At 41.4% G+C, this 21,908-nt stretch overlaps 1 protein-coding gene across 2 annotated transcripts in view; it reads left to right on the top strand.

Annotated features, from left to right (window-relative positions):
• tbcd (tubulin folding cofactor D) overlaps positions 1-21,908 on the top strand; it is a 370,097-nt gene that overhangs the window by 12,330 nt on the left and 335,859 nt on the right. For both annotated transcript variants that reach the window (XM_068057991.1, XM_068057992.1), the window contains exons 2-5: positions 3,847-3,897; positions 13,600-13,697; positions 13,823-13,924; positions 18,417-18,563. In XM_068057991.1, the coding sequence (XP_067914092.1) occupies positions 3,847-3,897; positions 13,600-13,697; positions 13,823-13,924; positions 18,417-18,563 (398 nt within the window). The remainder of the gene's footprint in view (positions 1-3,846; positions 3,898-13,599; positions 13,698-13,822; positions 13,925-18,416; positions 18,564-21,908) is intronic.

Here is a 21,908-nt window from a genome sequence, read left to right on the forward strand (position 1 = left end):
ATTATTGCCTTCAGTTCTCCTGTTTTATTAACAACACTATACACTTCTGTATAGACAGCTTAACTTGTTTTTTTAGTTTAGTTTACTTTATTTTTAATCATCTCTTTAGTTTCCTCTCTCTAACTTCATTTATTCCCTGGCCATTTATGACCTCCCTTAGTTTAGTCTGTCCTATGGTTTTTTTTGTTTCATTTATATTTAGGCTTATTTGTTCCTTGTAGGTACCTCCCCCAATCTTAATAGTTTAAAGGTTTAGAAACTATAAGGCACCAGAAAAAGTTTTGGGTGCAGTGATTTTATTGTCACATGAAACCAACACTTAAGTTAGAACAGTTACAAAATTCTGTGATAAATTATGTACAATATGTATCAAGATTTTTTCAATTCTGTTTTTTTTTGCTGCTTATTTTGTACTGGTGGAGGCTGCTATTTTCTCCACATCCTTAGCGAGTGATGATTCTTATAATTGGGCATTAGCTGTTACGACTGGATTTATACTGCGTTCTTTGAGAACAAAACAAATGCAATATGATCTTTTGGTGGTGGCTTCACACCTCAGATGTGGTAGTGTATTCTTCTGGATTGATGCAGCCCCAAAATGCTTTGCATCAAAACATAAGTGTCAGTGTAGGTGACATCAGCATTGCATGACATTGTAACAGACTTAAATGTTACATGCAGAGTAAAAAATAAAGGAATGGTTTTGCAGTCCAGACACAATTATAGGTGAAACAAACAACTGTTATAAGCTGCTTACCAGAATCCTATTTATAAATTGTATTGCCTACTTAAAAATTTATTGCTATTGTTTTGGTGACAACGAGCAAACATCATTGAAGTCGTTTTCCTTCCTGGGACTGTAACAATCCCTCCAAAGTTCCATGAAGTACAGCAGGTTATTTCCTGCTTACCAGGGGCAGTAAATAAAGACCTGCACATTTTTTGTTGTAAGTAAGCTCATCCCAAATCCTAGATATTTGTCACTTTTGCTGTCTTTCCTGCACCTGTCACAAACTAACAGTGACATGGTGAGCATGATGTCATCAGTGTATTCGGCATGATGACATCAGACAAGCTGACATCCAAGTGCTGCTTAACCCAAAATGGTGGACATGGGGATACAGGGTGAGGTGTTCTAAGATTTGGAAGAAGAAATGTATAGATCTTACTTCAGTAACAGTAACATTTCTGAATTATGGATGGAACTTACTTTCAATTCATCATAATCAAACTGTTACAGAAGATTGCTGCTTTAAAATTGGACAGCAAAACTGATCTAATTTGTACCTTGTTTACATTTGCAACCTTCAAACTGTACTGGATACTTAAAATGTACATAATTTTCTCTGGGAATAGTTTGCCATTTTTCTTTTCAATTGCCTACAGATCCTAATAGGGTATGTCCAGGATTTTCCATTTTACTTTAAGATTGCTATAATTCTATTTTGTCTACAATTTGTGTTTTTAATATCTTGTAAGTTTGGCACTCTGTTCACTACTGCAATGGAAGTGGATCTTGCTCATATCATTAGTAAGTAGTGGTCATAAGCAGCTACATACAGTGTCACAAAATGTATTGTATTATATTTTATCTTGTATAAGGCTGTTTTGATCACATTGTGCCACACGTGCCACAGAAGTTGTTATATATAACATGAGGTTATACCTCTGGATGTGCGCTGTTGATGTCAAGAGAGTTGGGGCATTAGGCATATGGCATGAATGGGACAGCATATTTGTACATGTGAATCTGTACCTTCTCTCAAACTGTGACTATCACTATAACTGTGGGAGTGCTTTGTCGCATTAATACACTTACTTAATTGCCAGTCTCTGATGAGGAACTTGTAGTGTAGTGATTGGCGATTTAAGGATGCTTGTCTGCAAACCTAATGTTTGATCTTCATTACAGTTGCTTAGGAGTGCAATTTTTCTGCTGAACATTTTTGGTGCTATTTTATATTGCTAGTAACTAACATAAATAGAATGAACCTGGTTGGATGTGTGACACATTAAATAAAAACAAATATTCCTGGCTAGTTTATCAGACCACAGAAATATTTAGATATTTTCAAATGACGTGAAACGTTGAAACAGCTTATGACCAAGTCTTTTCAAATGCTTTGAACTAAAGGCCTGCTCCCCAAAACGAATCCGACGGAACCCGACGACACGTGTCGGGGTCGGGTCGCTCCTCCGGGTCCGGCTTTCGGGTTGGGCTGGGTCCGGGTTGGGGACACACGGGAAGTCTTGCATTTGCTCTGCTAAAGTGGAGAATGTAAAAGTTGAAAAAGTTGAGCTGGAGTCCGGGACGCCAAGTAGGGAAACTCTGAATCTGTGCAGTGAGCGAGTGAGTGTCTTAATGACATCATCATGCTCATGCTGCAGCTTCCTTAATCCAAAAGTGGTACAGTGAGTGAGTGCACTATGGAATCAAGGTAGGTAACCATTCCGGGGTTCGGGTCAGGCGTGGGAAAATGTGGAGGGACTCGGGCTTGGGTCCAATTTGGTTCTGTTGGGTTCGGGTCGGATTTTTATTTCCTGACCTGAGCAGGCTTTTACTTTGAACTGTATGAAATAAACAATAATAATTAAAATAAATTGTTGCTTTTGTATGTGCTTTGCTTTTCAAGCATTCATCAGAAGTGGAATTAAACCAACATTTTTTTATTTGCTCAAATCTCTTGCAGTCAAGATATGAATTTTATGATTAGTTGATTTTTTTTTTCATCAATAGATTAACTCTTTCGTCAGACTCCCTGACATTGTAATGCATTCAGAATGATTTCCAGTTTTAAAAAGTAATTTTCAAAGCTTTTTGCATTTTTACTAAGCTTGTAGATCAGTGATTTCTTAACTTGTACTTCCAGGAAGTTTTTACTTAGTTTTCTGTTGGTATTTCCTACATGAACTAATTGTCCTTGTACAGCTTCTGTCAACCTGAATGATGGTCTGCTTTCCATAAATTCCATCACTTGTGCTCTACGATCAAGGTTCAAGCTCTGCTTCAGGACTTGAGCATAATGTAAGGCTGATATTACAGCACAGTACTGAATCAAAGTTACATTGCTGGAGGTGCTTTCTTTTGGATGAGAGTTAAATGGAGATCCGGTCAGTTTGTTGAACACAAATGATCCAATTACACTATTTGAAAAGGAGTAGGGAGTTCTTCCAGTGCCATGACCAATATTCCTTTCGAAACCAATACCTCCAAAGATAAGTTAACTAGCCATTCATCTCTCTTGCTATTTGTGTGAGCTTGCTTTGTATATATTGCCTGCTGCATTTGCTCCCATAACATCTGGCTTCAAAAGTCCTTCATTGATGGTGAAGTGCTCTAGGATTTGCTGAAGATGTGGTCAAGTGCAATATAAATGCAACTTATTTTTTCAGACTTATTGTAGCAGGACAACATGGTCAGTTGTTCATCCTCTGAGATGAACTGGTTTGTGATGGCTTTGTGTTCCATCCAGTGAATTTACCAGGGAAATTTAATTGACATACAGCTATGCAAGAAGAAAGAATGACGTGCATTAATATAGCACGTTTTATGACCTCAGGACATCCCAAAGTGCTTTACAGCCCAAGAAGTACTTTTGAACTGTAGGTACTGTTGTAATGTATGAAGCACGTTAGCCAATATGTGCATAGCAAGGTCCCACAAACAACAATGTAATAATATAATCTCACAACTCTGAGGCTCAAAGTCACACAGCTCTCGGAGGATCTGCATGGCCAGCATTGTAACTGTTAGTGAAAATTCTGTTTTCCTCCTGAAACTAATATCTGGATATTGCATAACCAAACATATTTTGCCCACTAATAGATTTTTCTTCCTTGTTCTAGTCATAATGGATAAGTACCAGGAACAACCTCATCTGCTGGACCCACATTTGGGTAAGATGATACATGTTTGAAGGGGCTACATTCTATTTTTCTAGTCTGTGGATAAGGAAAAAATAGTATACATGTAATAGATTCCACATAATGTACTTGAATTCTGCCATAACTAGACAACCTTTCTGTTCGTCGTGTACTGGCATAGGTGTGATGTAGTGCAGTGAATGGCTTTTTCTGTGCTTTAAAATTATATGGTGTTGCCTTGTGACTGACTGGAAAAATTACAGTATTTGATGTAAAATTCTTTTGAGATAAATGACTCTATAGACATGTCATTGTTTTGACATCAGAAGTGCAGTGATATATATTAGCTTTAACTTGTTTTCGGTGTAGAATCTTACAGCACAGAAGGAGGCCATTTGGCCCATTGTGCCTGCTCCAGTTCTTTAAAATAACTGTCCAATTTAGTTCCACACCCCAGCTTTTTTCCTTGTGAATTTGTCCTTTTCAATTTTACATGTCCAGTTGCCTTTTGAAAGTTTCTATGGGATCTGCTTCTACCATTCTTTCAGGTAGTGCATTTCAGATCTTAACAACCCTCAGCATGAAAAAAATTATAATTTCTGGTCTAGTTCTTTTGCCAGTTATTTTAAATCTTGCTGTGGTTTGGTGTGCACAGAATATGTAATATTGAATGTGTGATAGCTATGAATATTTAACTGAGGATGACTCCTAAGCATTAAGGCCACAAATGAATCATACAGATGATGAATGAGATACTTGTAGGGTTTATGTCATAGCCAGTGGTATAATTCAGTAATTATCTGAGTGAGTGAGACAAGCAGCTTGCACATGACAGAAGTCACAACTAGGATATGATCTTTTTCACAAGTCGAATTGTTTATTATATTTTATTGGTGGCAGTGATGCACTTAAATTAGTGTGAACAGTTTATCTTCTGTTGTATAGAAATTATTATGAAAATAAATATTAGTTTACTTTGTGGCCAGCATCCTACCTATCCGGTAATCCCTGTCTGCTATCTTGAGGAAACTCCTGAGCAAGCTGTCTTAAACATGATCAGTTTTCTCACAGCAGGTTTACATTTCTGGTTTTGTTATTTGTTTTCATTCAATCCTGAAAATCTTCGTCAAAAACATGGGTTGACTGCTAATGCTTTCTGCTGATGCTTTCAGCTGGTTGTTTCAACTCCAAGGGCTGGATTTTGTGGTCAGGAGCAAAACGGTGGTGATCGCTGCTGACCTCATGAAAGCTGCCCTACAAGGTTTTAGTGATTTCTGTGGCATGGATTTCCCCTTACCCGTAATCATTTTGTTCCTGGTGCCAAGTCAAGGGGATCTCCAGTCATCCTGCAGCAGTGATGTCATCAAGCAGGGTAACCAAACAATTGCATCAAAATATTCTCACAAACAGCAAACCAGGAAGTAAAAACCACTGAATCCCTTCACTTTTAATTCAAATTTTTTACAGATAAGGAAAGAAATGATTGGGACATACACATGGGATTAAGGTAGAAGATAAAATATAATAAACTTAAAATTAATCACCAAAATAAAAGCAAAGTACTGTGCATGATGGAAATCTGAAATAAAAACGGGAAGCGCTGGAAATACTCAATGGGTCTGGCAGCATCTGTGGAGAGAGAAACAGAGTTAATATTTTGGGTCCGTGCTTTGACTTTTACTATTACTATTAGCACTCCCTTTGCCTTTTGTTCTGTGACATCTGTCATTTAATCTCTGCTGCCCTCCAACCTATCAGACACCCTTCCTGCCCCACCCCCACCATGCCCACTTGCTCAAAGCCTATTCCATTTCTAACCTTTGCCAGTTCTGATGAAAGATCACAGACTTGCAACGTTTACTCTGTCTCTCTCTCCACAGATGCTGCCAAACCTACTGAGTATTTCCAGCACTTCCTGTTTTTATTAAAAAACTTAACTAGAATTCATTATAATGGAGAAATTTGACTTTCCACAAATATAAAATTACTCACTCAGTGCCAGTGAGACTGTTTCACAGTAGTCATGAACTTAGTCTGCCATTAAAAACCTTGTTACACCTCACCCAACAAGGTGTAACTTTTTCAAGGGTTTTTACAGTTGAGACCAAAAATGTATAAGTGGAAGTTCTTGCCAGTTCAATAATTTCCAATTGATTTCTTGGGGATGGGGGGCAGTGGGGGTGTTAGTTCAACAGTTCACCCTCTGGAGAGGCATGGAATCACTGACAGCATTTCTGCATTTAACTGCACATGTGCAGACTCCAGCAGTTGCTGTCAGTTTCAGAGGAGTAATGATGATGATCTCTGAGAGCTTCACTGCCATTGCTACTGCAAAGTCAGGCACATATATTAACATGGGAAGTAGGAGCAGGAGTAGGCCATTCGGCCCCTCGGATCTGCTCCACCATTTAGCTAGATCATGGCTGATAATTGACCTCAACTCCATTTTCCTACGCCTAGTCCCATATCCCTTGATAGCTTTAATATCTAGAAATCTATCGATCTCTGTCTTGAATATACTCAATTTCTGAGCCTCCTCAGCCATCTGGAATAGAGAGTTCCAAAGCTTCAGCACCTCTGAGTGAAGACATTCCTCCCATCGCAGTCCTAAATGGCCTATGTCTTATTCTGTATCCACTGGTTCTAGACCTCCCCCTTGCCAGAGAAACATCCTTCCTGCATCTACCCTGTCGAGTCCTGAAAGAATTTTGTATGCTTCAATGAGATCACCTCTCATTCTTCTAAACTGTAAAGAATATAGGCCTAGTCTCCTCAATCTCTCTGACAATCCTGCCATCCCAGGGATCAGTCTGGTCCACCTTCGCTGCACTCCCTCTATGGCAAGTATATCTTCGCTTGGGTAAGGAGACCAAAACTGTACACAATACTCCAGGTGCAACCACACCAGGGCTCTAAACAATTGCAGCAAGACTTCTTTACTCCTGTAGGTCTGGCAGCATCTGTGAAAAGAGAAGCAGAGTTAACGTTTCGGGTTAGTGACCCTTCTTCGGAACTGACAAATATTAGAAAAGTCACAGGTTATAAGCAAGTGAGGTGGGGGTGGGGCAAGAGATAACAAAGGAGGTCTAGATTGGACCAGGCCACATAGCTGACCAAAAGGTCACGGAGCAAAGGCAAACAATATGTTAATGGTGTGTTGAAAGACAAAGCATTAGTACAGATTAGGTGTTAATACACTGACTATTGAACAGCAGCAAGTGCAAACCTGAAAAAAAACAGTGGGTAAGCAAACAACAAACTAAGATGAAATGAAATAAATGCAAAAAAAAGATTGTAAAAAATGTAAAAAAGGAAGAAAAAATAACTAAAAATGAAAGTAAAATGGGGGGCTGTCATGCTCTGAAATTATTGAACTCAATGTTCAGTCCGGCAGGCTGTAGTGTGCCTAATCGGTAAATGAGATGCTGTTCCTCGAGCTTGCGTTGATGTTCACTGGAACACTGCAGCAATCCCAGGACAGAGATGTGAGCATGAGAGCAGGGGGGAGTGTTGAAATGGCAAGCAACTGGAAGCTCGGGGTCCTGCTTGCAGACTGAGCGGAGATGTTCCGCAAAGCGGTCACCCAGTCTGCGCTTGGTCTCCCCAATGTAGAGGAGACCACACTGTGAGCAGCGAATACAGTATACTACATTGAAAGAAGTACAAGTAAATCGCTGCTTCACCTGAAAGGAGTGTTTGGGGCCTGGGATAGTGAGGAGAGAGGAGGTAAATGGGCAGGTATTACACCTCCTGCGATTGCAGGGGAAGGTGCCCTGGGACGGGGACGAGGTGATGGGGGTAATGGAGGAGTGGACCAGGGTGTCGCGGAGGGAACGATCCCTTTGGAATGCTGACAGGGGAAGGGAGGGGAAGATGCGACTGGTAGTGGCATCACGCTGGAGATAGCGGAGGATGATCCTTTGGATATGGAGGCTGATGGGGTGAAAAGTGAGGACAAGGGGAACCCTGTCACGGTTCTGGGAGGGAGGGGAAGGGGTGAGGGTAGAGCTGCGGGGAATGGGCCGGACACGGTTGAGGGCCCTGTCAACCACAGTGGGGGGAAATCCTCGGTTGAGGAAAAAGGAGGTCATATCAGAAGCACAGTCATGGAAGGTAGCATCATCAGAGCAGATGCGTCGGAGACAGAAACTGGGAGAATGGAATAGAGTCCTTACAGGAGGTAGGGTGTGAAGAAGTGTAGTCGAGGTAGCTGTGGGAATAGGTGGGCTTATAATGGATATTAGTAGACAACCTATCCCCAGAGATGGAGACAGATAAGTCGAGGAAGGGAAGGGAAGTGTCAGAGATGGACCATGTAAAGAAGGGTGGAAATTGGAAGCAAAGTTGATAAAGTTTTCCAGTTTGGGGCGGGAGCAGGAAACGGCATCGATACGGTCATCAATGTACCGGAACAAGAGTTGGGGGAGGGTGCCTGAGTAGGACTGGAACAAAGAATGCTCGACATATCCCACAAAAAGACAGGCATAACTAGGACCCATGCGGGTACCCATAGCGACACCTTTTACTTGAAGGAAGTGCGTTGAGTTGAAGGAGAAGTTGTTCAGTGTGAGAACAAGTTCAGCCAGGCGGAGGAGGGTGGTGGTGGATGGGGACTGGTTGGGCTTCTGTTCCAGGAAGAAGTGGAGAGCCCTCAAACCATCCTGGTGGGGGATGGAGGTGTAGAGCGATTGGACGTCCATAGTGAAGAGGAGGCAGTTGGGATCAGGAAACTGGAAATTGTCAAAATGACGTAGGGCGTCAGAAGAGTCATGGATGTAGGTGGGAAGAGACTGGACCAGCGGAGAAATGTTAGTCTAGATAGGAAGAAATAAGCTCAGTGGGGCAGGAGCAGGCTGACACAATGGCTCTGCCGGGCCAGTCCCGTTTGTGGATTTTGGGAAGGAGGTAGAAGCAGGCTGTCCGGGGTTGTGGGACTATGAGGTTGGAAGCTGTGGGGGGAAGATCTCCAGAGGAGATGAGGTCAGTGACAGTCCTTTGGACGGTGGCTTGATGTTCGGTGGTGGGGTCATGGTCCAGAGGGAGGAAAAACCCACTGTTTTTTTTCAGGTTTGCACTTGCAAATATTCAATATTCAGTGTATTAACACCTAATCTGTACTAATGCTTTGTCTTTCAACACACCATTAACATATTGTTTGCCTTTGCTCCGTGACCTTTTGGTCAGCTATGTGGCCTGGTCCAATCTAGACCTCCTTTGTTATCTCTTGCCCCACCCCCACCTCACTTGCTTATAACCTGTGACTTTTCTAATATTTGTCAGTTCCGAAGAAAGGGTCACTGACCCGAAACGTTAACTCTGCTTCTCTTTTCACAGATGCTGCCAGACCTGCTGAGTGGTTCCAGCATTTCTTGTTTTTATTTCAGATTTCCAGCATCTGCAGTATTTTGCTTTTCTTTGCTCCTGTACTCAAATTCTCTTGCAATAAAGGTCAATGTACCATTTGCCTTCCTAACTGCTGCTCCACCTGCATTTTAGCTTTCACTGACTCATAAGCAAGGACATCCAGGTCTCTTTGGACACTTCCCAATCTCTCTCCATTTAAGAAATACTCTGCATTTCTATTTTTTCTACCAAAGTGGATCACTTCACACTTATTCACATTATATTCTATCTGCCATGTTCTTGTCCATCCAATTAACCTGTCCAAATCCCCTTGAAGCCTCTTTGCATCCTCCTCACAATTTACATTCCCACCTAATTTTGTGTCATCAAACTTGGAAATATTATATTTGGTCCCCATATCCAAGTCATTGATATAGATTGTGAATAGTTGGTGCCCAAGGACTTGCAGTAGCCCACTAGTTACAGCCTGCCATTTATTCCTATGCTTTCTTTCCGTTAACCCATTTTCAATCCATGGCAGTATCTTGCACCCAATCCCATGTGCTCTAATTTTGCTTACTAACCTTTGCGGAACCATATCGAAAGCCTTCTGAAAATCCAAATACACCACATCCACTGGTTCCCCCTTATCTATTCTGCTTGTTACATCTTCAAAAAACTCCAAAAGGTTTGTGAAACATGATTTCCCTTTCATAAATCCATGTTGACTCTGCCCAATCTTAGCATTATTTTCTAAGTGTCTAGTTATTACATCCCTTATAATAGATTCTGGCATTTTCCCTACTGCTGATGTCAGGCTAACAGGTCTGAAGTTCCCTGTTTTCTTTCTCCCTCCTTTCTTAAATAATGGGGTTACATTTGCTACTTTCCAATCTACAGGAACCCTTCCAGAATCTATAGAATTTTGGAAGATAACCACCAATGCATCCACTATCTGTACAGCCACCTCCGTCAACACTCTGGGATGTAGATCATCAGGTCCAGGGAATGTATCAACTTTGAATCCCATTAATTTCTCCAGTACTACTTTTTTTTACTAATAGTAATTTATTTCAGTACCTCATTTTTGCTATTCCCTTGGCTCTCCAGTATTCCTGGAAGGTTTTTTGTATCTTCCTTCGTGCAGACAGACACAAGGTGTTTGTTTCTCTGCCATTTCCTTATTCACCATTATTAATTCTCCTGACCCTGCCTGTAGTGGGCCCACACTAGTCTTGGCTAATCTTTTTCCTTTTTGCATACCTATAGAAGCTTTTGCAGTCCATTTTTACGTTTCTCGCTCGTTTACTTTCATATTCTATTTGCACTTTTTTTGTCAGTTTCTTGGTCCTCTTTTGCTGAATTGTAAAATGCTCCCAATTCTCAGGCTGACTACTTTTTTGATGACTTTATAAACCTCTTCCTTTGATCTGATACAGTCATTAACTTCCCTTATAGCCAAGGTTGGATCACCTTTCCTGCTGGGTTTTTGTGCCTCAAAGGAATGTAAATTTGTTGTAAACCATGTATTAATTCTTTAAATGCTAGCTATTGCTTGGCTACCGTCACATCTTTTAATGTTGTTTCCCAATCTACCGCAGCCAATTTGCCCCTCATAACTTCATAGTTTCCTTTGTTTAGATTTAAGACCCTAGTTTCAGATAGAACTACATCACTTTCAATCTTTATGTAACTAGAATATTATGGTCACTCTTCCCTAATGGCTTCTTTACAACGAGATTATTAATTAGCCCTTTCTCATTGCACAATACTAGATCTACAATAGCCTGTTTTCTGGTTGGTTCTAGAAAACCATCTCGTATTCATTCCAGGAATTCGTCCTCCATAGCATTAGTACTAATTAGGTTTACCCATTCTATATGTAGATTGAATTCCCCCATGATTATTTTATTACCCTTGTTACATGCACCTCTAATTTCCTGAGTTATACTGTGCCCTACATGACCATACTGTTTGGTGGCCTATAAACAACTCTGACCAATGTTTGCTGACCCATGCTGTTTCTTAACTCCACCAAAACTGATTCTACATCTTGACCTTCCGATCTAAGATTCTCTCTCATTAATGTACTGATCTCATTCTTTATTAACAGCGTTACCCCACCTCCTTTTTTTTCTATCCTTCTTAAATGTTTTATACACTTGGCCATTCAGTTTCCAGCTTTGGTCACCCTGCAGCCACGTCTCCGTAATGGCAATTAGATCATACCTGTTTACTTCCATCTGTGCCGTCAGTTCATCTACCTTTTTGTGAATGCTGTGTGCCTTTAATTCTGTCTTTTTATTATTTTTGCAACCTCTAGCCTTATCTGCTGGCGCGCTATTAAGTTTGTATGCTCTGTCCCTTCCTGCCGCACTCAGATTATCAATTCCCTTATTGCGACCTTGTTATCTTGCCTTGTCCTCTCTCTTTAATTTATCACATCTTCCCTCCCTTGATCGACTGTTTAGCTGCTGAATGAAGGATGTTGGGTGTGTACGTTCATATACCTTTTGTTACATACAGTTAATTTAATGTATTCCAGTACTCCAGTCTTCTAGTATATCTGTCAGTCTTTTGTTACCACTTATTAGGTTTGCTGTTCAAATTTCTATTTTTCTGACCTATTTGACCTCTATTTTGGCTGTTTTAGTTTCCATGATGCTTTGTATCATTGTGAGGAAGGAAAGGAAGTTTAGAAACTGGAAACTATTTTGAATAAATATTGTACGAGGATGTAATTTTTGTCGCTTTAGAATAACAGCAGCATTGAATTAACTTGTATAAAAACAGTAAAGACTTTGTATATGAACTTTGGCTGCCAGCTTATTCATGTGTTAGCAAGGCTTCTCTGAGCCACAAAGTTCTCCATTACTGCTTTCAGTTCTACTATGTGATTGGCCATCAGGAACTGCAGTTAGGTGGGGCAAGTGTTTTCCCAGAGATCAGACTGCTCACTACTATTTAGCACTGCAGCCTCTGAACTATTTGAAAACTTTCTAAAACTCCCTCGTTCAGTCCTATGACACTGGTTACTGGGACTAATGCAGTGAGCTACAGATTCAATAAAAAATGCATTTCAGCATAATTTTGTCTGTCAGTTACCAAATTAAAGTAACACGTTTTATAGTCTGATGTCACAGAATCTCTTCATATTCAAATCCTTTTCATATGATTTTCTTAACACGTAGATGTTGCCAGTTTCAGGAAAATGATGTTCCCATGGACCAATTGGTTCTGTTGTTTCCAGTTAATGCATTGTGGCACTCATGTAAATATCTCTATTATATTAATACTCAATTAGGAATTGCTGCATTCTTTCATGGAATGTGAGCATTGCTAGCAAGGCCAGCATTTGATACCCCTCCCTAATTGCCCTTGAGAAGTTGGTGGTGAGCTGCCACCTTTAACTGCTGCAGTCCATCTGGTGTAGGTACACCCATATTGCTGTATCTCAGACAACTAAATAAAATTAAAACAATTTCACATGAAAGTCATAAAAGAAACAAATTTGCTTGTGTTGTTCCTGTTGTTTTTCCTTCTGTTCTCTTCCTGACTTTTTTAACTTCCCCATTTCTCTTTTCTGTCCATTCGAACTCTTGTACCTGTTCAAATCATGTTTTCTTTTTTTTGTATTGTGTTTTTCATACCCTATGGTGCCACTACTTTAGAGGATTTTTTATAAAAAGTAGAAGGTTTGTAGTCTGAAAAGTAGCTTTAAGGCTGATCTTTTAGTCAGTGAAAAGCTTTGTTGGTGAAGATTGACATTGCCAAATCATATGTGCAACCAGATTGATATTAGATGTGAAAATTGCATCAACCCATCAATGGTGCCTGGAGGGTTAACTTCAATCAACTGTAATTTATTCTCCAGCTTTTAGTTGATCGGGACAGAAATTACTTGATTTCTAGTTCTCCTCTCCCTCATATTGATGTTTTTCTGTCCATGAACACAAACTTGCTGTTTTAATGTCTTAAAGCTCCACTTACATTTAAAGCAAACCACATTAGTGTTCTCTCATGATGCATTACGTGTATTTATAAAATGGATAAAACTGTATTTACTGATGTGAATATGGAAATTGGTCACTCTAGTTTGAAATGATTAGGTGCAGGAACAAAAGATAGCATTCTGAATGTCCCTCGAGGCTGTTTGAATATAGACATAATGGATGTAATGTTACTATTTGTCTTCCTTTGTAGTTGAGTTGCTTAAAAATATCGCAAGATGCAGATGGATGAAAATTTAATTCTTTGGATTGTAAACCCTTACTTTATGTCTTGGGAAAGCTTTGCTTTAGCAGGATCCTATTTTATGATGATATAAAGGATATCTTGCTGTCTTTGTGATGAATCTCTCCTCACAATTTTATTTTTTAACTGTGTTTCTAGAATGGATGCTGAATATGCTGCTGGACATAGTGCGCAATGAGCATTCTCCTTCATCTCTTGTACACCTTGCCTTCAAATTCCTTTATCTCATCTCAAAGGTACTCTGCATAAAATATCCACTTGAAGGTTTATTGAGAAATCCTATTATTGCACAGATCAATAAAGCTGTAAATATGTATTACTTAACAGGCTGTGTTCAGATTAACTTTTTTTGCCATTGCAGGTGCGTGGCTATAAATATTTTTTGAGGTTGTTCCCTCATGAAGTGGTGGACTTGCAACCAGTGTTGAATTTACTCACTCGGCAAGACCCAAAAGACTGTGATGTAAGTAGAGTGTCACAATTTACGATTTTTGAACTGTTTTTCACCGAAAGTATTTTAATGTCAGTTTTTTTTAAAAAGCAATCTGTATTCTTAGGAGTTGAAAAAAAATTGGCACCCAAATCATGGGTTGTTGAAATGCTCAACAGAAGTTGCTTTTCCTAGCAGATAATGGTTTGTTAGCTTGTAGCAATTAGAAAGCACCTCTCACTCACTGTATAGGAAACCTTTTCATTCTCTGCCTATCTCTGAAGTGGGGTTAGGGAGAGAGACACTCAGAGTACAATGGGAACCTGGCTTTTCGAAAGTGGTTACAGCTCAGATAGTCAGGCACAGAAGGCTGTGAAAGACAGGAGTGGAAGGAGAGAAATGCTGCACTGGGTTGCAGGATAGAATGCAGAGGAGTCAGTTTGTTTAAATCTAGCAAGTCACCCCACTGAAGTAGGATAGTGTACTGTGTTCATTATTTTTATGTTATGTGGAGATAAGTTGTATCAATTGACCTAAGTGAAACATCATGATTATTACTCTGTACATTCAGCTGACTGTGGAATGAAGAAGCATAACAAGTCAAACTAAGCCTCCCCTCATAGTGTTAACTCAGTCCAACTTTAGAGATATTGAATGAATATGTGCAAAAGACATAGTCAGTTTAAAATCATGGGGGCATCTATTATTAGCCCATATCCCCCACCCTTCCCTCTGAGTCCTTCTGTCATACAAGTAGATGTAGGGCAGTGTGAGTCAACTCCCTTAAAAGTAATATGTTTAGACACCTTATGGAAGTGACTGGTGCCATTGAACCCGAGAGGTATCTCGGGCACACTTGAATTTATAACATGATTATAACAAAAGTGCACCAACTTGTGTGACATTAGTGAGTTTTAAGAAATGAAACCAGGAGCAGGATTTTCCCCACGGGCTTTGGGACCCTGCCATCATGGTCAAGTAGGGACCAGAAGCCTGCGCTGTGTGAGGAACAGTCATCCAGCTCTGATTTTCCCCAGATTGACCAATTAATGGCCAGAGTGTGGGCACACCGTCCCTTTAAGAATGGCGGGCAGGCTCTCGAAGCTGGAGGGATAGTAGGAGGCCCTCCAGGACTGAAGAAGCAGAAAGCTGCCTTTTCAGATAAGTGCGCGAGAGGGTGCCCCAAGCTGGAAGCGCCCTCTCAAACTTTTATAACTTTAATCTAAATGTTTTTAGCAGCTGGACCACCATTGTGGAGGGGATTCCCTATGTCTGCAGCTGAAGATGGGCAGGGCATCTAAGCCTGCCTGGAGTGCTAGCCCCCCAGACTGCTGCCGGGAGGCTGCCTTCAGGCAGCTACACTGTACCCCAATGTCTCCGGAGACCTGGAGACCGACTGGAAAATTTCAGTTGGCCTCTGACAGTAGGCCTTTAATAGGCCTTTAACGAGCTGAATTGGCTACCTGCCGCTTGTGGATGGGTAGCCCTGCCTCCCCCGATTCTGGCTCCGGGAAAATGGCGTGGAGATGGGTTAGTGTTGGAAAATTGGCACGCTGGCCAGCGGCATGAATTTATGCACCTGCCAGCCTCTCTGCTCGCCCCCATCGGGCCCTAAAAATTCATCCCCAGGTACATCTTTATGTGATGTTCAGGAAGTCTCAGATTTTACAAGGCCATATTGGCTATTATCAAACTTGTAAAATACCAAGTTTATACGATCCCTCTGGAGCTTCCAACTTCAAAATCAATACAGAGCTCAGCTGTTTGAACATGTTCATATATGTGCAGAGGCTGCTGACAGGAGTGCATATTGTCTCAAGCTTTCAGCAACAGATGAGGCAGTGGCAGAGTTGTGCAATCTTATGGATGTGGAAATAGGCAGTATTGGCGATGGGGCAGATAACGTGGTTAGAAGCTCACCATGGGGTCAGTATGATACCAAGATTGCGAACTGTCTGTTTCAGCCTCGGACAGAGACGGAGTTTGTGGTGAGGACCAAAGACAATGGTTTTGGTCTTCCCAATATTTAGTTAGAGGAAATTTCTTTTCCATTACTGGATGTTGGATAAGCTGTTTGGTAATGTAGCGACGGTAAAGGAGTTGAGAGAGGTGGTGATGAGTTAGAGCTGGGCATCTTCAACATACATGTGAGAACTGATGCTGTGATTTTGGGTGATATGGCCAAGGAGCAGCATGTAGATGAGAAATAGGAGGGGGTCAAGGATGGATCCTTGGGAAACAATGGAGGCAACTGTGCAGGAGCAGGCAGAGAAGCTATAACAAATCATTCTTTTGGCTAAGATTAGATAGATGAGAATGGAGCCAGGCGAGTGCAGTCCTACCTAGCTTGACAAAAGTGTAGGGGGGTTGGGGGAGGATGGTGTGGTCATCCATCTAAGACAAGTCAAGAAGGACAAATAGGGATAGTTTACCTTTGCCAAGGACACATAGGATGTCATTTGTCACTTCGAGAGCCATTTTGTTACTGTGGCAGGACTGAAAACCTGATTGGAGGGATTTAAACATGGACTTCTGGGAAAGATGGGCTGTGATTTAAGAGGCGACTGGACATTCAAGGACTTTGGAGAGGAAAGGGAAGTTGGAGATGGGGTGGTAGTTTGCAAGACCAGTGGGGACAAGGTTGTATTTTTGAGGAGAGCAGTGCTGATGGCAGATTACTATTACTGACAAATGCAGGCATAAATGGGGACACTTTGTATCTCATTTAATGCCATATAGATTAGACCATGTACTTGTCCATTTTATTCTAATATCACAGGTGTTTTGAATTTCTGTGCTTGTTTACGTGATCTTTTATTCGTGCTAAATGTAAGTTTACCTTGAGGTATATTATGCTTGTTTCATGTCTTGGTCACAAAAAAAGAAAGGAAACTTGAGAATCCAGTACTGTTTTGCGTACAGGTTGTGTTTTAGATGGCGGTGATCGTTTTAAAGCCAAGTAACGAGCAGTATGTTCTGCTGTTGCTTTAAAAATTATTTTTACGTTTGGTAGGGATTGGCACTCAACCATATTAGTGCAGCTGTTAGAATTTCAATAAATAACATCTCACTTCCTGTATAAATGGAGAGCTTGAACTTCCACAACATGACATTATATGTTGTCAGTAATAGTGTTTTGTATTTTTCCAGCATATTTTTAAGTCATTTCATCGTTCTGCTTCTTGTGCCTGCACTGCCTCAGCCAGACAAAATGGTTCAAGTTGAAGACGACTCAAAGGCCTATAATTTGTCATCAAGAAATTAAAATGTTTGTCTTCATACAGATTCTTAGAGCTGGATCTTGTTCTTCTCCCGATGGCGGGTTCTGTTGCGGGGGGGTTGCTGGAGAATTGGAGCAGCAGTGGCTGCCATGGAACCCGACGTTGAGATTGCCAGTTCCAATTCTCCCAGGGGCGGGACAGGCTGGCGATGGTCATCCCGCCAAGAGTCTAAATAAAGGCCTTTTGCTGCTGCCGCTGGGATCTTATTCGTGGCAGGGGGGCATCTGCTGCGTGGGGAGGACGCCTTGGAAAATGAGGCGTCCTCCCTGCGGGCTCGGGGGTTGCGGGTCCCTCCTTTGTGGGCAATTGGTGGCCCACGGACGACTCCCACCGGGAACAAATGTACCTCCTGGGACCCCTATCTCTATGGACCAAACGCACATGCCGCCCTTGCTGGGCCCTTCCAAACTGTCCCTGACGACCCCTCTTCACTTACCTGAGGTCTGTGACTGGCTGGCAGCTTTTTGGGATGAGATCCCCATCCCTCCGTAAATGTTTAAAGGGACGGGGATCCTGCCTACTTAAACTTTGACCACAAAACACCAGAGGATCGCTCCGGGGGGTCAGAAAAAATGCAGAGATGTGGTTCCGTCCCGACATTTTAGCCCAGTGCCGGGAGCCCTGCTTCCTGCATAAAATCCAGCTCTTAATGTGGGACTGTTGCCTTTTTTATTCTTATTGGTTAATGGTAATCACCCATTCTTCGTCCATTGCAGCATTGATCCAGGTGTCTTGTTTTTCATGCATCGGGAAACAAATTATGTTTGTTGTTTAATACCCCACTCCCTTTGCCACAAGAAATGTTTATATACTGTGGAAGAGGTTCTTGTTATGGTAGTGTTTTATCCGTTGATCTGTTCATAATTGCTAAACCATTGCTTCGGTCGGAGAAAATACTGCATCTGATTTTGCCTGATTTCCTCTTATTGAACCTGCTGTAGATTCCTTTTGAAAATGTTTGGAGGTCTTCTGTGTGTTAGAATGTTTCTCCCGATGTTGGAGTGGTTGCAGTTTGTGGCGTAATCCAGGATACAGTCCAATAGGTAGTCATTGGGTAGGAATAAATGAGCAGTCAACCCACTGCTTTGTTTTTACCCAGTCAAGAGTGATGTTCAGGGAGCTTCATTATGAATATCATTTTAATCCTTAATTCAAATGATATCCTCCTAGATGGTGTTCTAGTGTTCCAAGACTCGTATGCATTTTAGTTGTTATAATATGCAACTATTCTTTGTGTATTTCAGACCTGGGAAACTCGTTACATACTTTTATTGTGGTTATCCATGGCCTGTTTACTCCCATTTGATATGGCACGACTTGATGGTAATAACTTAACACTAGCAGGACAATCTAGGACACCAACTATGGATCGGATTTTGAATGTAGCAAAGGTGAGTGCTGCGGCTTTCTGCTGCGTTATGATTGTCCATTTTAAATTTGTTTCCAGTTAAACCAGGGTTTCATTTCTAGAGGAATAGACGACAAAAGCAAGGAAGTAATGTTAAATTTGTACAGAACTTTGGTTAGACCGCACTTAAGCGTGTACTGGTGCAGTTCTGGTCTCCATAGTATAAAAAGGATAATGAAGAACTCTGGAGAAATTGCAGAGATGATTTACAAGGATGTTAGCAGAATTGAGACGTTCATTTTTGTTGAAGGAATAAAGAGGCCACTTTTTCCTTGGGAGGCAAGAAACTAAATTGGGTAGAGGAGCAAAGAAATCTTGGACTATAGATAGATAAATCATTGGAAGTGGCAATGCAAATCAACCGCACCATAAAGAGTGGAAACTTAAATAGGCTGAATGTGGGACTGGATACAAAGTTGGATTAAAAAAAAAGGAAACCGAGTGCTCATGAGAAGTGCAGTTTGAGATTGGAGGAGTGAAATAGCCCAATGGTCAGTGCTTAAATCCTCCTGTTGCTTATCTTTATCAATGATCTAAATGCAGAGAGAGGGTGGGTGTAGGTCACAGATGCATTTAAGGATGAGGATTTTAAATTTGAGTTTGGGTTTGAGAGCCAATGTAAAGTCAACGAGAACTGAGGTAATAGCCAAATGGGACTTAGTGGAGCAGATATTTGGGCAAGTTGAAGTTTATCGAGGGTGGAGGATGTGAGGCCAGCAAGTAGATTAAGAGTATTTCAGTCTGGAAATGATGAAGGCATGCATAAGGTGTTTTAGAGGTTGTAGAATCATAGCTGAACTCCAAGGGTTAAATCATTAAGAGAAATTATACAAACTAGGGTTGTATTCTCTGCAATTTAAATTATTAAGGGGTGATTTGATTGAAGTTTCCAAGTTATTAAGGGGAGCTGGTAAGTTAGATAGAGAAAAACAATTTCTGCTGTTTGGCGAGTTTAGGACTGGGGGGGCCTAGCACAAATATTAGAACCAGGCCTTCCAGGAGTCAAGTTTGCAAACACTTCTATGTGCAAAGGGTGGTACAGGTTTGGAGCTCTCTTCTGCTGCGAGCAGTTGATTCTCGATTAACTGTTAACTTTAATCTGCAATTGATACATTTTTGTTAACCAAAGGTATTAAGGGATGTGGGTCAAAGGTGGGTATATGGATTGGGTTACAGGTCAGCCATGATCTCGTTAAATTATGGTGCAGGCTCGAGGGGCTAAGTAGCCAACCCTTCATATGAAGGGGCAGAGGTGAGCAATTGTTGCGGAGACGGAAGTAAGTGGTCTTCCTGCTGCAGAGTATCTTTGCCGTCTGAATCTCATCTTGGGGTATAGTAGAATGCTGAGGTTGCAAACAGTCTGGTTTAACTTGAGTTATTGGTTGGGGAGGGGATTGGCATCACAGACTAGGGAGCTGAGTGTGTGGCAGGGGTTGAAGAAAATGGCTTTGTTCTTCCCACCGTGGAGCTTGAGGAAGTTAAAACTGATCGAACTGGAGGGCACACAAGGAGTTACAGTTCAGTGACAGTTAATGGGTCAAGCAAAGTGGTTGAGAGGTTCAAGGTGAGTATCATCAATGTACATATGAAAGCTGACATTTGTCTCTGAAGCAGGTTGTAGTTGGTTGAGGTGGGGGTGTGTTAGAATAGATCCTTGGTGAAGGGGTGGGAGGGGTTTCTGGAAATGACAGTGCAAGATGGGAAGAAAAGCTATTTCTCAAGATTTTCTGGCTGAGTTTGCATAAGTAGGAGTGGAATTGTGTAAGTGCAATTCCGAAGAGCTGGATGGTGGAGAAGGATAGTGATGTTTGTGCTGCACAGTGTTGACAACAACATCAAGAGCATTGGGGTGGAAGGGGATTGAGGGTGTAGGAGGTGGGCATAATAGTTGTGATGAGCTTGGGAGAGGGAGAGGGTAAGGCATTGATGGGCAGGGATGGCTGCTGCAAGGGAGACAAGAATTCAGGGCTAGAGATGGGTGGGAAACTAAGGTCTGGGGAGCAAAGAGAAAGTTAGGACAAAGTGGAGGTAGCTGTTTATAAAAGGGTAGCAGTATTGATTAAGGAGAACATTACACTGCTGGAGAGAGAGGATGTTCTGGAGGGTTCAGGAACAGAATCTATTTGGTTAGAGATAAGAAAAAATAGAGCTACCATTTCTGGGTGTATTCTATAGGCCACCAACCAGTGGGAAAGATACAGAGGAACAAATTTGCAAGGGAATTACAGAGGTGCAAGAATTATAGAGCAGTTATAAAGGGGGACTTTATCCTAATATAGACTGTGATTGTAGTGTAAAGGGCAGAGAGGGCAAGAGTTTCTACAGTGCGTTCTGGAGAATTTTCTAGTTTCCAGTTTAATGAGGAAGGGGGTATTGCTGGATTTGGTTCTGGGGAATGAGATGAGTCAGGTGAATCAAGTGTCAGTGGGGGCAAAATTAGAGGACCATGACCATAGCATCATAAGGTTTAGGTTAGCTATGTAGGGAATGTAGGACAAACAAATCAGAGGTCCCTGGATGATGGAGATAAAGAGTGAGATGAAGCAGAAAAAGGTTTCATATGGCAGATGTCAGGTGGATAATACAATCGAGAACCAGGCTGTGTAGAAGGTTCAACGGGGAAGTAAAAAAAACAAATGAGTGAAGCAAAGTGAGAGTTATGAGAAGAGACTTGCAGCTAAAATAAAAGGGAACGCAAAAGTCTTTTATAAGCATATAAATAGTAAAAGAGTAATAAAAGGAGGAGTGGGGCAGAGTAAGTACCAAAATGGGGGTTTATGCATGGAGGCAGGGGACATGGCTTACCTAGGTACTAAATGAGTACTTTGCATCTCTTTACCAAGGAACCATGGTGAAAGAGGAGGTAGTTGAGACACTGGATGGGCTAAAAATTGATAGAAATGGTATTGTTTTGGCTGGCTGCACTTAAACTTGACAAGTCACCAGGGCTAGATGAGATGCATCCAAGGTTATTGAGGGAAGTAAGGGAGGAAATTGCAGAGCCACTGGCCATAATCTTCCAGTCCTCCTTAGGTACAGGGTTGGTACCAGAGGACTGGAGAATTGCAAATATTTACACCCTTGTTGAAAAAGGGTGTAAGGATAAGCCCAGCAATTACAGGCTAGTCAGTTTAACCCATGTAGTGGGAAAGGTTTTAGAAATGATTGTTCATGTTGTCCTGAATTGTCACTTGGACAAATACAGATTAATTAAGGAAAGCCACCACGGATTTGTTATGTAGGAACATAGGAGCAGGAGTAGGCCATTCAGTCCATCAAGCCTGCTCTGCCATTCAATATGATCATGGATGATCATGCATTTCAATGG

This window comes from Heterodontus francisci, chromosome 26 (assembly GCF_036365525.1).
Source record: "Heterodontus francisci isolate sHetFra1 chromosome 26, sHetFra1.hap1, whole genome shotgun sequence".
NCBI classification, from domain to species: domain Eukaryota; kingdom Metazoa; phylum Chordata; class Chondrichthyes; order Heterodontiformes; family Heterodontidae; genus Heterodontus; species Heterodontus francisci.